The sequence below is a fragment of the Lissotriton vulgaris genome, chromosome 7, assembly GCF_964263255.1.
Source record: "Lissotriton vulgaris chromosome 7, aLisVul1.2, whole genome shotgun sequence".
Classification (NCBI taxonomy): Eukaryota; Metazoa; Chordata; class Amphibia; order Caudata; family Salamandridae; genus Lissotriton; species Lissotriton vulgaris.
Genome location: NC_141695.1, coordinates 729,108,044 through 729,123,429, shown reverse-complemented (window position 1 = coordinate 729,123,429; position 15,386 = coordinate 729,108,044). Strand labels below are relative to the sequence as shown.

At 44.8% G+C, this 15,386-nt stretch overlaps 1 protein-coding gene across 2 annotated transcripts in view; it reads left to right on the top strand.

The window, feature by feature from the left end:
- ABCA5 (ATP binding cassette subfamily A member 5) overlaps positions 1-15,386 on the top strand; it is a 1,411,043-nt gene that overhangs the window by 491,239 nt on the left and 904,418 nt on the right. For both annotated transcript variants that reach the window (XM_086930971.1, XM_086930972.1), the window contains exon 12: positions 409-519. In XM_086930971.1, coding sequence (XP_086787097.1) covers positions 409-519 — 111 coding nt within the window. The remainder of the gene's footprint in view (positions 1-408; positions 520-15,386) is intronic.

Sequence of the window (15,386 nt, the reverse complement as noted above, 5' to 3'; positions counted from 1 at the left end):
TACAGGCGTTGGTGGGCTTATAGATAGAACATCTTTGTGCTGGGGCCTTTTGGCAGGGCAGGGCGACTGCTCTGGCACACAAGCATTATCAGCACAACCAGCTGTTCAGTGATCACTTAACTCCTAACTTTGCAGTCCTCGCAGAAACCCAAAATGGTGGATAAAATGGAAGAGGAGTAGAGGCTAACTTAACAGAATACATTTTTTACCGTTCAACATGATGCTCACATCTGTCTACTTCTCCATTATTCAATATTGTGTGGCATCATGGAGTTTGAATTAGCAGATAATAGGTCGTAAAATACAAAGTTGTTCCGTACGGGGGACCCCAAAGTATTTATTGTTCAGGCCCCACAGTATTCTTGAAATTACACTGCTGGCTTATCTATGTTTTCATTTATTTTTTAGGGTTGTCTTTTGACATATACGAGGGGCAGATTACAGCTCTACTGGGTCACAGTGGCACAGGCAAAACCACGCTAATGAACATTCTCTGCGGTCTGTGCCCGGCCTCCGATGGTAAGATGTGCACTCTGCCACTTTATGATTTCCAATATAGTGTCCTTGAAGAAGTATTTTAAATCTGCCCTTCCCATTCTGGGTATATTCATTCCCTTTTTAACAAAAAAAAAACTTAGAGGGATTTTATTTGAAGATAAGATAGATTTCATTTATCATTTGACTTGTATTATGTTTTGATATGACATGTTGTATCTACCAGCATTTGTATAATGCTATAATCCCTTTTGTGCATATATATAGTTTGTGAAAATAAGGGTGTATATTTTGTTCATGTTTTGCAGTATTTGGATGCCACAGCAGACTAAAACGTGTACACTATTGCTACTATAGTAGTTAAACATGTGAGATGTATCTGAAAATATACTGTCAAATCTCTGTGAAGGTATAAATGCAAGCGCTAACATGCACATAAGAGGCCTCATAGATAAATGTAATCTAACACTCAAACTATAACATGGTCTGATCGCTTAAAGGTTATTTCAGGGCAAGGAAAATGTAGTGATCAAGAGGTGGCCTATACATTGCTGTATTCCGTGTCCTTGGCAAAGAAGTAAACCACAGAAGAGAGGCATGTCATACTGAGGGAGATGCTTGTATCAGCAACTCGCTCACAGACCGCCCTTAAGCAGCATACAGATATATTCACTTGTATGTACATTTATTTTATTTATTTAAAGAGTTTTATATAGCGCTGGCTAGACCCGAAGGTATCAGAGCGCTTTACATGAGTTTCCACAATGTAACAGAACAAGATCAACAATTACACATGCCATCAAAAATAAGCAATACATTAGGAGTGCAGAAAAAGGAGAGAGAAAAGTAGTGGAGGGGGGAAGGGGAGGTGAGAAAGGGAGGATAAGGGAAGGGACAACAGGAGAGACGAAAGGAAGTCTGTCTAAAGACCGACTGGGTAGGTGACGACCAAGGAGGGAATCCACGGCCCATCTCCCCTATAGCTAAATCAGGTAGGTCCTTCGGGCATCGGTCAAAATAGCTCGGTCTCAAGTGGCGAGGGAAGAAATTCACAGAAAAACAGGGTGGGGACAAAGGGCAAGGGCAGATGAGGGCAAAGGACAGAGGCTGGAAAGAGTAGGTACGGAGAGGGGCTGAGGGGTGTGGGATGGGAGAGGGGGGAGATAAGGTCAGGAGAGACGTGGGAGTATTTGCCCAAAGTCTGGCTGGGTAGGTGATGGTTAAGAAGGGGGTCCAAGGTCCATCTCCCCTTTAGCTAGCGAGGTAGCTCCACCGGGAATCAGACAAAAGTAGCTAGGTCTCAGCTGTCTAGGGAAGTAAGCAGCGTAAGGTCCTGATGGGTGGGCGGACGGGCGGGGAAGAAAACGAGACAACTGTCCATCAGCAGCGGGGAAAGAGACAAATGTCTGTGATCCGGCTGGGTAGGTGACGGCCATAGTGGTGTGCCAGGGCCAGTCTCCCCTTTAGCTGTTGGTGCAGCTCCATCGGGAAGTGGCCATGTATGCGTTTAGGGCTCCGCCAGAGAAGAGTGAGGATCAGGAGGGGATTAGAAGGCTAGAAACCAAAAACGGGTGGTAGGCGCTGGCGAGGATGGTAAGGTAGGAGAAGGAGTGTGGTTTTTGTAGCCATTTTAGAGCGAGCACGATGAGTCTATTAGTCTCAATGGCTCAGTGGCTACTTCTAGTTGCCACCAGTTCTAAAGTTGGTTGAAAAACACAGTGTCAAAAATTCTGGAAGAAACATCAGGACCCTGATCTCAGAGAGGCGGCTGGAGGGGGGGCCACTGTAGCATTCTCAGGCAGCAGCAGTGAAGTGGGATTACAAGTCGCTTATGTGTGTGCTGTTCTATATTCGTCCGGTGAGGACTAGCAGCACTGAAAACCTAGCTCTGAGACCCTAGGAATGGGTGGATCGGCAGCCATGCACCGGGCTGCAGGTGATAGCATGGGAGCAGCAGCGTGTCAAGCAGCCTTTTATGGGGTGTTCGTCGTGCAATGGAGCAGTGCACAGCCAGTGTCAGTGTACTTCCAGGCCGCGGGCACGGTCCCCGCAATGGGTCCGGATGCTAGGGAAAAAGCAGGGCAAATTTGCGGGCCTCTCCCTTGTCGCACCCATACCTCTCCATTGGCTCAGGCATGCGAGTTCAGGAGGAAGTGAAAGGAAGTCTGTGTTGTAGCAAATTACAGACCGCTGTATTGCCTTTCGATTTTTCCGACAAGTAAATCACAGGGGCCATCTTAAGGTCAGGCCCTGTCAGATAAAGATCATTGTGTTGATGAGGTCTGATTCATGGGAAAACTTCCTTAAAGCTTGCACACACAGCTTTCAGAATGGTAGTTGTCAGAATCGCCAGTTGTTAGCACCTCAGCTTCGCAGGAGCAGGCACAACGTTTCCCGTACTCTTCAGACGACCGCCGTCTTAGGGTCCGGCAATGTCCATATCTGTGTTTTGGAACTATATTTTAATCCCAGGTTTGTGGTGTATAAATCCCTGTTAGTGCCACACATTCTATAGTTTTTTTTTTTATTCGGGAGAAGTCACGGCGTTACGGTCAGAGCTGCTGACTTTGGAACAGGTTCCGGCCTCCTCGTCGTCTTCTCAACATCCAGTGATTCTGGGCAAACCATTTAACCTCCCCTTGCCTAAAAAAATTAATAAAAAACATGAAAGTGACCTTGTGTAATGTTATTGGGTGACTAGATAAAGACTTTGATACCTTTGAGTCAAGTTTGTGCTACATATAAAACCTGCAGAAAAAAATATATATATAGGACACTGCTGATTTTGCTTAGTGGTTTAAAAAGTATGTTTTAAAAAAAAAATTACATCCGATTTACAAGCAGATGTGGCCAAGTCCGTGGTTAACTTGCCGACTATGGAACACGGAGACCTGCTTTCTAATACTAGCTTTTTCCATGTGAGCAAATATGGGCAAATCAATATTTTTTCTGTTGCCCCACTTTCATCATTAGGCTAATTTGTGAATGTCCTGTGGTGATTTTATTTGCAATGTGCGTTTACAAAATAATTTTGCTCTCATTCAATTGCTACTGAAGCACTTCCAAGCATTTCATAAAAGTGCTTAGCATTTGTAAATGTAATGGAATGTAATATAATGTAATGTAATGTAAAGGAGCACTTATATAGCGCGACTATCACTCCAAGGAGCATCTTGGCGCTGTGGACCAGAAGCAGGTGAAAATACTGGTCAACTGCTCTTATTAGTAGGGTCCAACAATCACACTAAAGCTTTGCACGCTGTATCAGAGAGACTGTGTATCCAGCTTTTCAGTAATTTTCTGAACAGTATTTCAGAGGAGATTTGACGTAGGTGGCAGGGGAGTTTATTCCAGGCCTTAGATCCTATAGCTGCCAGGCATTTCCCTCCCATTGAGATAAGCCTAAAGGTAGGGATAGTTAGCAGATTTGCGTTTGAGGATCTGAGGTTACGCGATGGACAATAGCGCCTAAAACCTTTCTGAAGGTACTTGGGGCCTTGTAAGTGGAAGGCCCTGAAAGTGATGACTAGTACTTTAAACTAGATACACTTGTGAATTAGTAGCCAATGGAGAGCATCCAGTGGGGCTGAGGCAGAGGACTTCCTAGGCCATCTCAGCACTAGCCGAGCGGCTGCATGTTGGACCATCTGCAACTTGTGTAAGACTGCTTTATTTGATCCCGCATACAAGCTGTTGCAATAGTCCAATCTAGATGTTATCAGCGCAACCACCACAGTTCGTCTAACTGCTAGTGGGAGTAAATCCAAAAATGTCCTCAAGCCTTTCATGATGTTAAAGCAGGTACCTGCCACGCCTGTTGTTTAAAAGACAGAGTGTCATCAAACTTAATTCATAGATTACTGGCAGCGCTAATTGTATTTGGGGCGCCTCTGCATCCTCAGGCCACCACCGTTTTGGAATAAAATGATTTTGTTGTCCAAACGGCAGGATTTCTGTTTTACCCGAGTTACATTTCAGGTGGTTATTTCTCATCCATTCGAAGGTGGCTGAGAGGCAGTTTTTAAGATTTTCTTCTGCATCCATCATGTCTTTGTCAAGGACTAGGACAAGCTGCGTGTCGTCCGCATAGGAGATGGTACTGATCTTAAAGGACGATATTAATTTGATCAGGGGGACCATATAAAGATTGAAAAGCGTCTGGCTCAATCTAGAACCCTGAGGCACCCCTGTCGTGAGTACTTTTTCTTCTGAGAAGAATTGTCCTAAGATAGTCACTTGACGTCTGTTTTTCAAGAAATTCTTAATCCACTCCAAAACGTCTCCTGCTACGCCAGATGTTGCAAGGCGGTCTATTAGGATAGCATGTGAGACCGTATCAAAGGCCGCAGACAAGTCTAATAATATCAGGACAGCCTTCTTGCCCTGATCCATAGCGGAGCGTAGGGTTTCCACCGTGAACAGGAGGGCAGACTCTGTCGAGTGCTGGGCTCTAAAATCTGATGGGGGTGTAAGATGTTATGGTCCTCCAGGAAAGGGGTAATCTAATATGCCTGTTAACAAATATTTCTTTTAGCTTACATAGTACAGGGAGAAGTGAAATAGGCCGTAGATTTGAAAGAGTTGTCGGGTCTGCCAGTTGTTTCTTCTGGAGAGGCTTTACCGCAGCGAGCTTCCATTCCATAGGAATCTCGGCGGAGGAGAGTGAGGAGTTTATGATGCTATTAATAATGGGATTAGCCGTACCCACTGTGGCTTGTAGGAGAATAGGGGGACAAGGATCGAAAGGGGAGCCCGATTTAATAGATAATATGTCCTCGCGGGTTTCCTCCAGACTAATAGTATGAAAAGTCCTCATACAGGCACTTTTAGTACCTCCCAAGGCCTCCCCATCAGATATTGATGAGACAGGATGGGGGAAGTCTTTGATAAGGGCCTGTACCTTTTGTTCATAAAAGTCGCCTATGGTGGTGCAGAGACTCTGAGAGGGGAGGATTTCCTGCAACAATATTTTGGGGTTTCTAAAGACATTTACGATCTTAAAAATCTCTTTCTGTTTATTTGTGGTAGCTTCAACGGCTGCCGTATAAAAATCTATTTTAGCAATTTTTAATCAAGGCATGATAATGTCTCCTAACCGTTTTATAGCTGCTAAGGTCCTTGCTTTCACAATTTCGGCGCCACCTTCGTTCTAGTGCCCTCACTTCGCCTTGCTTTTCATTTAAAACCTGTGAGAACCAAGGTGCGGACATTTTCTTACGACGTGGCTTGTTATTCGGACCTGTGGGGCCCGACTGCTCACTTAGTTAACAGATACAGTCCCCAAAAAGTTTATCATCTGTTGTCGTGTTTCCAGTCATTGTGGGTTTACTTTAATTACCCAGCCAAGATGTTTTCAAAAAGCCTTTGCCTATAGCACTACACTCGACTGAAAAGTCAAAAGGGATAAATTTGTGGTCTGATCGGGTTTGCGTGAGCGGGGGTTTTACTTGAAGCGTATCCTTAAAACTGATTGCACCTGGATCTGTGGTCGAGTCCAGGTGGAGATTTAGGTCGCCAAAAAGCGTAAAATTATAGAACCTGAGAGTGAGATTACTAAGTACCTCCCCAATGCTCTCCAGGAACTCATTTTGCTGACCTGGCGGCGATAAACTAATGCTCCTGCAAAGGTAAAGGACTCATGAGCCTGCATACAGAACCCGATACTTTCTGCCCCTTTGATAGCCTGGAAGCTCATTTATAATTAGGGCTCCCGGTTTTATGGTATTTATTTTTTTGCCATTTCCGTCTGTATTTATCCATATTTATTTCTGGGGCATTTTTTCTGTATGTATCCGCATTTATTTTTGCCACAAACAAAAGTCGAATCTACAGCTAGTATTTTTCCACATTTATTTCAATTGACAAGGCACACCTGCGCCCGGTTCTGATAGTTCAACACAATACATTCATCCTCATGTAACGTTACTGTTCCTATTGTGAAGCGCTCTGACACCTTCGGGTAAAAACGCATAAATGCCTTGACAGGGGACCAGAGCATGCGTAGGGGGGAGTTGCAGCAGGGACCGCTTCCAAATGGACACGACCCAACGGAACAAGAAGTTAAAATGCCATTGCAACTCGGGCCTCGGGGGACAAGTGGGAGAGGTAGCGTGGGCCCAAGTGCAAGCAACCTGCTACAAGGAATGCGTATTCACTAGTCAGTGGCTTTTGTTAAGGTCTCTGGGCAGGGAGCTCACGGATGGCGTGGGGGCTGGGCAAAGGTTGCTGCACTGCTGCTGCAGAGGGTCCCTCATTCAAATTCTCTTCTCTTCCTGTCCACGCCCTGGCAAGGGCATGCTGTCCAGGGTCTAGGCTGTAAACCTTGGAGGCTGAGTCTTGTAGGGTCCTAGGAGGGTCGCCAACTGGCAACAAGGCACATTCTGGACAGTGACTGTAAAAACTCAGGACAAAGGGTCAAAATTCAGGACCAAAGTTAAATTTTATGGACACATCTGAGGAGGTTGCACAGTTCTAAAATATTTGGATGTCAGAAGGACTGGTCAAAACAGGCTTCTGGTCTTTGATATCTATCACATATAGGAGTATTAATCAAACCTGCACATTTAGTCAGACTTAGCTAAAGATGAAAAAAACGAACAACCAGATGCACCCAGGCATCAGGGACAGCAGCCAGAATGCAACACTCTTACCAGGAATGATGGCGCCATAGACAGCGCTCTGTTGGTGATCATGGACTTGGAGTTCATAGGCAGTAGCAGCACTATTTTTCATTCTTCTGTCTGACTGTGTACTTTTTTATCAGTGTTTCTAGACTTAACAAGTTCTTCTTTCTTGAGAGAAGTTGTTTGAGAGGTCGGTGCGAGAGAGGGAGGACATTGTGGAAGTGTTAGGTGTGAGATAGCGCAGTTGTTAAGGGCAAAAAGTGCGGGTGTTGGAGAGCAATGGTGTGGCGAAAGTGTTGAGTGCCAGAGTGCTCTAATGTTGTGAAAGTGTTGGGTGCCCGAAAATGCTTTTGCTATTAGAGTGCTCTGTTGTAAATAGGATGGTCATAAATGACAGGATACTTCTAGTTGATTACATGTAGATTTATTGTAGGACACAGCTGAGCACACAATCTCGCCTGCTGACCAGACCATCAACTGACACTGGTAGAACACACTGGTCAGGTTAGAACACACACAGGTATACAGGAAGGCAGAGAAGGTGAAAACACTAAGGAAGGACTAAAGACTACAGTCAGCCATATTACAAAATAATCAATGTACAACACATCTCCCTCCTTACAGAAAAGAAATGAAACAAACATAAAAATAAAGCTTGATGCATGGGAGACAACAACAATAATAACAACAGAAATGAGGTCTAAGAGGACTTGAACTAATTTCTTAGTTCATGAAGGCAAAAGAGCATATTGGGGCAAAGAGTGTAAAAGTGAAGTATGAGGTGAGACACAACACTTAAAACAACTAATAGGCATCACCACTACCTACTCCCCTTAGACTGACAAAACAGGAAAAAGATAGTGCACTCCCTCCAAACTGTCTTTGACCAGCAAAACAGGAAGAGACAGTCCCCTCTCTCAAAATCTGTTTCCGTCCAGCAACACTTTACGCTCTACGAGTTGAAGATAGAGAGTTCAACAAACGCCTTCATGCTTTATGGATACCACATTCTTACATAAACTTAGAAGATTCCAAACATAGGTACTCCTGAAGATTACTAAGAGCAGTATCACAAGCAATGTAAAGAAAATCATTTTCCTTCTTGAAGCTTTCACTCCAAAAGATGGATTCGTCCATCCTTGCTGTAAATCTTGGAACCTTTGTCCCAAGTACGGGCTTACTGACTTTGCATCCGTTGCGGACTTCATGTGCAAACTCTGACCTAGGACCACAGTTCCCGTTGCGGACTTTCTGTCCAGACACTCACTTGGAACTTTTGTCCCCATTGTGGACATACTGTCTAGAGTCTCCCCTCGGACCTTTTTCTCCGTTGTCGACTTACTTCCCAGACTCTCACCTGGGACCTTTGTCCCCATTGTGGACATACTGTCTAGAGTCTCCCCTGGGACCTTTGTCGCCGTTGTGGACTTACTGTCCAGACTCTCACCTGGGACCTTTGTCCCCATTGTGGACATACTGTCTAGAGTCTCCCTTGGGACCTTTGTTCCCGTTGTGGACTTACTGTCCATGCGCTCAAACTTTGTACTGAGACATTCCGCTCCTTGTTCTTTTCTCCTCTTTGACCATTGTCCATATTTTGTTTTTGAAACAACCTTTGCCCAAATCAGTTTCTTTTACCTCTTTCGCCTTGCTTTTTGAGCTTAGTTATGGACTAATTTAGCACTGCTTGTAGGCTCTCAGAAGATTCCATTCGCAGTTAGTTATTCTTCAAAAGTCTTAAGTTCTCACCCTTTAAATGCAGAGATACATTCCGGTACTGAAATGTCTCTCACGAAATAAAATATAGGAATTGCTTATTCAGTTCTTAAGTTCTCTGCGCTGATCGTAGTTTTAATAAAACAAGCCAAAGAAAAATACTAAATAAGTCCACAAGATGGCACTGTTGTGAAGGAATTCACAAAAACTGTCTCCAAAAACACACACGAGTGTACGCGTCACCAAAATGTTGTAAATAGGATGGTCATAGATGACCGGATACTTCTAGTTGATTACACATAGATTTATTGTAGGACACAGCTGAGCACACAACCTCGCCAGCTGACCAGACCATCAACTGACACTGGTAGAACACACTGGTCTGGTTAGAACACACACAGGTATACAGGAAGGCTGAGAAGGTGAAAACACTAAGGAAGGACTAAAGACTACAGTCAGCCAGATTACAAAAGAATCAATGTACAACATGCTCGTGAATAGAGACTGCTGGGTGTAACAGTATCAGGCGTGTGAGTTTCTCTGCACACAGCCAACATGTACAGCTCTCAGACCCAGATTGTCTCTTTCTAATACTGCGTGTGAATGTGTATTGGGTGAGAGAGTTGTACTCGTGAGTGTGCTGGGAGACTTCGACCCCCTTGCCCTGCCCCCCACCCCCGACCCACTCACACAAACACTTACTTGCATACTTTTGCCCAACTTATCTTGGGTAGAACTCTGAAATTCTACAGCAAAGAGTGCTTTTTTTCCAGCAGACATATAGGTACGTCCAAAATCTGATGTGCGCAGAGAGGACAGTAATTGGTGAGGGCTGATAGGCTACAGGGTGCTAAGGCAGGGGTTATGGTGCGGCAGCCAAGCAGATCACAGGAAAAACGAAAATAAACACGGAGATGCGAACACCTGGTGCTGCCACTTCATACGTGGGGTGGGGGAGGGAGGGCAGCAGCCCAAGGCTGCAGAGGGACAGAGAGAGGCAGGAGGAGCGGCTTTCAAGGTGGATCGATCTGTCCCCCTAGGCCACATACATAGGACACATACATGTACCTTGGAAGTACAAATGGCAGCGGACTGGCGCAGGCTTACTCGGGCGGCAGGGTCTGGATCCCTGGAAATGCTAAACAGGAAGGTGGTCCGTAGAGCAGGCAAATGGGAAAAAAACAGGCAGGTGAGCCCCCAAAATATAGGGCAAATGTTTCCAGGGCGGGGCTGGAGGTATTAGCACGCCCACACTGTGATGCTTCGAAACAACCAGGATTGGATCAGGGTCACTTCAAGACCCTGAACCACAGTACGTCGCCAGAAGGAATTCCCAGCATCGGAACAGGAGCGTGCACGGCAACTCTGAACCAAGGCAGCGTTGCAAAATTTACTCGTATTTTGCAGTTTTTACATATAAATACAGACAAAGGAAAAATACTTTTCTGTCTGTATTTATTTGTAAAAACCTGTAAAAACGGAAAACCGGGAGCCCTACTTATAATGCATTTCATGGTGTCTCGGTAGTTAATTGCGAGGCCCCCACCACGTTGTTCCAATCTATCTACCCTTTGGATTAGATAACCAGGGGGAGGGCGTGCACAATATCCGGATTGCACCAGGTCTTCAACCAAGTCTCAGTGATAAAGAGACAGTCTAGTTCCCCCTCAGTTATTAGGTCGAAAATGTGCAACGCATTTTTGCACATCGATCTAGCATTTATGAGTCCCCCACGTAAGCCTTTAGGCAGGCCTTTTCCCTTTGGTACTTGCTTAAGATCAAGAGCTTCTTTACAGTGGTAGCAGCTAATTTGCCCCACCCAAGTTGCCACATCCACGGACTGATAGCATAGCTTGGGATGTTTGTTTAGAGCTAGTATAAAATCTCTAGTAAGATGTTGTTTAGGGCGTGATTGGGCAGCATGTCTGGCCCTCGGCCCGGCCGTGGCGCAGACGGGCTAGCCTTTGGCACGCCTTCGGCGCGCCCGCTGCACGCCGGCGCCATATGAACTTTAAATAGGAGGCTGAGATCGGTCCTAGTGCAAAGACTAGACCGTCACCTCAACCAAGAAGGCCTCCTCTAATGTGCCCCCAGAAGTGAGTATCATTCACTCCCTTTGTACCACGCTATCTGCCTCCCTCCACGCAAACAGCACAAGCTGCGGACGACCGGGGAGAGAAGGGGTGCCCAAGACAGTAAGTTTCCCCAAAGATAATTATATTATAATGTGCCTGATAACTTAAGCTCTAAAGGTTTAAAATTCAGATACTATGCAGAATCGTCAATCATTCAGCAAACAGTTACAAACGGCGATATTAAAATACATTAATACAAGGCAGCGCTTCAGCAGTGTGTCAGGAACTTCTGAAAGCAGTTTATACTACAGTTAAATAATTTTTTGTTGAGAGTAGGTGGCGACTGGAAGCCAATAGAGTTAACTACTATATATTCTTGAACTCCTCTGTTCCTCACCATTAAAAGATGGAGCACTAGGCTTAACAGGAAATGTATTGGTCTGGTCTAGAGAAAGTCTGTGTTGTCATCCTCAGGTAATCAAAAATAATTATATATAAAAAAATATGTTCGTAGAGCGACAGTTGGTCAGCCCTTTTCACTGTTTTTGGACTGTTCACCTGTGATTCCCATTTTGCCTCTGCCCACCACATAATGCAGTATGAGGCCGTGGTCCACCCACTTGCAATATTGGCTTTCTTGCACTATGAGTGACACACTTTCCCTGATCATATAGGCATGTCTGCCAAAAAGAAGTGCACTTGAGTGCCAGTGCTGGAAAGCTAATAGTTTACTTTGCCAATGCTTTATTCTTTTCATTCTGTGTTGTTACTAATTCTATTGTGTTTAAACGATGTCATTAGGTTACAGACATTCTAAGTCTATGATACATTTTCTTTGTGCAACAAAGAGTCATATTTTCTTATGTCCATTAAGTGTGAAAAGGGTTTCTATACTGTTCTGAGTACACCTCCTTGTTAAGAAGCATATAAGTATTCTATTCAATCTATATGCAGTGGTTTATTTTTTCAACTATCAAATGCTTATATTCAGCATATGGTTGCAATACTTAAAGTATGGCATGGTTTCTTGTTTTTGTGGCATAGGTCACCTATAGAAGTGCTCTGAAAGAATTCCACAGCCTGATAAGGGTAGCTAGAAGGGAGTATCTGTCCAACTGCATCTACAAGGCAGACAATGCTACTAAGGAGGTGTTCAAAGTGGTCAACTCCTTCCTTAAATCTAGTGCCATAGAGACCACGGTGGAGCCTTCACTTGCTCTTTTTGAAAATATCTCCGCCCTCTTTGACAATAACATTCTGGAAGTGTATAAATCATTCTCGGCTTCGTCGGAGACAGAGAAATGTGAGAAGAGCGAAGCACGAGATACCAAACGGTCTCTAACAGAGTTCACTACTATATATCAACAGGATGCCTTGGCTGAAATTCTGAGATGTAAATCGCGGGTACCTAATGATCCTTCCCCCCCCTAAACTATGAAAGGTGATGGCTCATTCCCTATTGCACACTCTGTCGTGCATCTGGAAGGCCTCCCTGACGTCCAGCACCTTTCCAGATATCTGGCAACATGCCACTCTCCTCCCGCTGAGAAAAGAACTAAGTGGGGATCCGCAGGATTTGACCAATTATAGGCCCATCTCTTTGCTGCCAGCTCCGGCAAAGATGCTGGAAAAATTGGTGCGGCGGCAACTGACCAGTTTTATTGATAATGAGAACCTCCTACATGACACCCAATCTGGTTTTAGGGCGGGTTTCATTACAGAGACAGCCCTCTTGGAGGTGGCGGAGTTGGTTAGACAGGCGACTGATTCAGGGGTATCCACGATGTTGGTGCTCCTGGATCTGTCTGCAGCATTTAACACTGTCAACCACACCCTGCTGTCTGGGAGACTGAAGGAACTGGGTATTGGCAGCACGGCTATGGCCTGGCTGAAATCCTATTTGGATAATCGCACAAAGGTTGCGCTACAACCATTTTTGTCCAAACCAAAACAGCTCTGGTGCAGAGTCCCCCAGGGGTCAGCAATAAGCCCCCCTCCTGTTTAATCTGTACTTGGCCCCTTTGTTATCCCTGATAGCCAACTGGGGGATCAAAGCAATCTTCTATGCAGATGACACCCAGTTGGTCTTCACATTTAAAGAGCAGACCAAGGCGGCCGTCAAGAGTTTCAAGGGATGCTTAAGAAATATTGCGCTGTGGATGAACAGCAATAAACTTCAGCTCAACGCGTGAAAGTCAGAGGTGCTGTTTTTTGGGAAAGAGCCGCCCCCTGCTCCGGACCTCTAGTGGCCTACAGAAATGGGCCCTCCCCTGCAAACTGTATTAAAAAAGTTGGGTGTGAAATAGGAGGCAGACCTCTCATTCTCGGCACAGATACGTCAGGTGACAGCTACCTGCTTTGGTGAACTAAGGAATTTGAAGTAATTTCTGCATCTACTGGCAGAGGAGTGTCGGAAAAGCATAGTACATGCTTTAGTGACATCTAGGCAGGACTGTGCAAACAGCCTCTATCTGGGCCAACCAAAGTACTTGATCAAGCGCTTGCAGATGGTGCAAAATGCGGCTGCGAGACAGATTAGGCGTGTACCTTTTCGTGAACTTGTCTCTCTGCATCTAAGAGTGCTTCATTAGCTCTCAGTGGCCAAAATAATTGCATTTAAAGCCTTGGCACTGGCAGTCCGAGCCATGCATGGCAAATGCCCTATCTAAAACACAGATTACATGGATTTAAGCAGTCAGGATCCTTGAGGTCTAATTCACAATTTTTACTGTTCATTCCCCATTTCAAGAAGTCATGTAGGGGGCAGATCCTTTATGCTCGGTGCAGCAAAACTGTGGAATTCTCTGCCCAGTAACTTCCGCACCATAGAAACTGAGACCCTTGTCAGGAAAATGGTTAAAACCTGGCTATTTGGGGCACATTAGGATCCAGAGACTTGGTGTTTTGGCTGTCCTCTGCTGCACAACTTACCTCTTCAGCGCCGGGACACCTCTGTTTGAGGTAGCTGTCGCGCTTTATAAGTGTCTGTATTATTATTATATGATTGTAATAAATTAATGACCATTGCTCCACTTTGCCAAGGCCTGACTTGCTGGCTTTGCTAATTTCTGACTTTCAGGCTTTGCCAATTTTTGTTGATACCATTATCAAAACTTGTGTGCATCTTTGCACCGTCAATGCAAGATAGATCTTTGAAAGAGCTAATAGGGACTCAGATAATTAGAGACCGATGTTAACACTTTCCATGCTCATGACCGTTCACACGCGGGGATAATTTCCCCCTGTGCTGAATTTTCCATAACTGGTGTGGTCGTGACGAGCTCTGCTCGTCATGGGTGCAGCTCCACTGTGCCTCATGACGAGCCGAGCTCTTCACAAGCGCAGCGACGCCGCGCACGACACCTCCCTCCCCCCCACACCCCCCCCCCGCAGCAAAGGGGTTATTTCCTTCATGAGGCCCTGTTATGAAGAAAATGCCTAACCAGCAACAATAGTCAAAATACTCATTGTGTCAAATAATTTGTTGATAAAGACAGACTCTCTATACTTATCAAGATACTTTTATCTAAATCATCAAATATAAATGGTCAATACATAAACACATTAGAATGTCAGTACTCTTGTTATTTCAATAGTTACAGGTTAATTCACAACAGCAAATACAGATCATGGTAAATACATCAAATCAAATATGCAATTTGAAAATGTATACGCACCTAATGTCAAGAGACTATTTGCACAGCATTCAAAAGTCTGAAACTGCTAAGCCTTCAGCCGAACAGGTATAGGTATTGCAACTTCACCAGCAGATGTGTAAAGGGGAAATCTGGATAGATCAGTTCAAGGGAGAATCAGAGTTTGGACCGACAGCATGTCATGCCCAATATTTGCAAAGGTAATAGCCAGCCAGAGTAGCGTCGAGAGAGCAGCAGCAATAGGCTCTCTCTCTCTTTCCCTGGGAAAAAAATATATCCCAAAATGTTCACAATTCCAACCCTCAAATGTTTCCTTTTAAAAGTTTTGCACAATTCTATTGGTTAGGATTCATGAGGTGAACATGAGCTGGTGAGAGGTCGGGTAGGTCAATGAACCTATACTTCACATCATAACTATTGCGACGGTGGTCACTCATGCTGCTATTCATGAGATTATACACCCATAATGATTAGATAGGACCACTTCACGGGTCAATTGAGTGGTTCTTCGATATCTATATAGACCACCACACAACTAACCCCTCCCTTATTTCACTGCCCCAAGGTCCTGAAGAAGCATGAAGGATCTCCTCCTGAGACCACAGCACAGCGCGAAACATGTCGACCTTATCTCAGTCTACAAAAGACTTTGCACTTGCCTAGCTACTGAGGGCAATTACTACCCTCGAGCAGCACACAAACATATGTTTTTTTTATTGATGACAGAGGGCTTTGATCATTAAATTCATTTGCCTCACCACCTCTAGTCACCTTTTACCTACACTTCATGTACCCTTGCACGCAAACCCTCGTACATCATA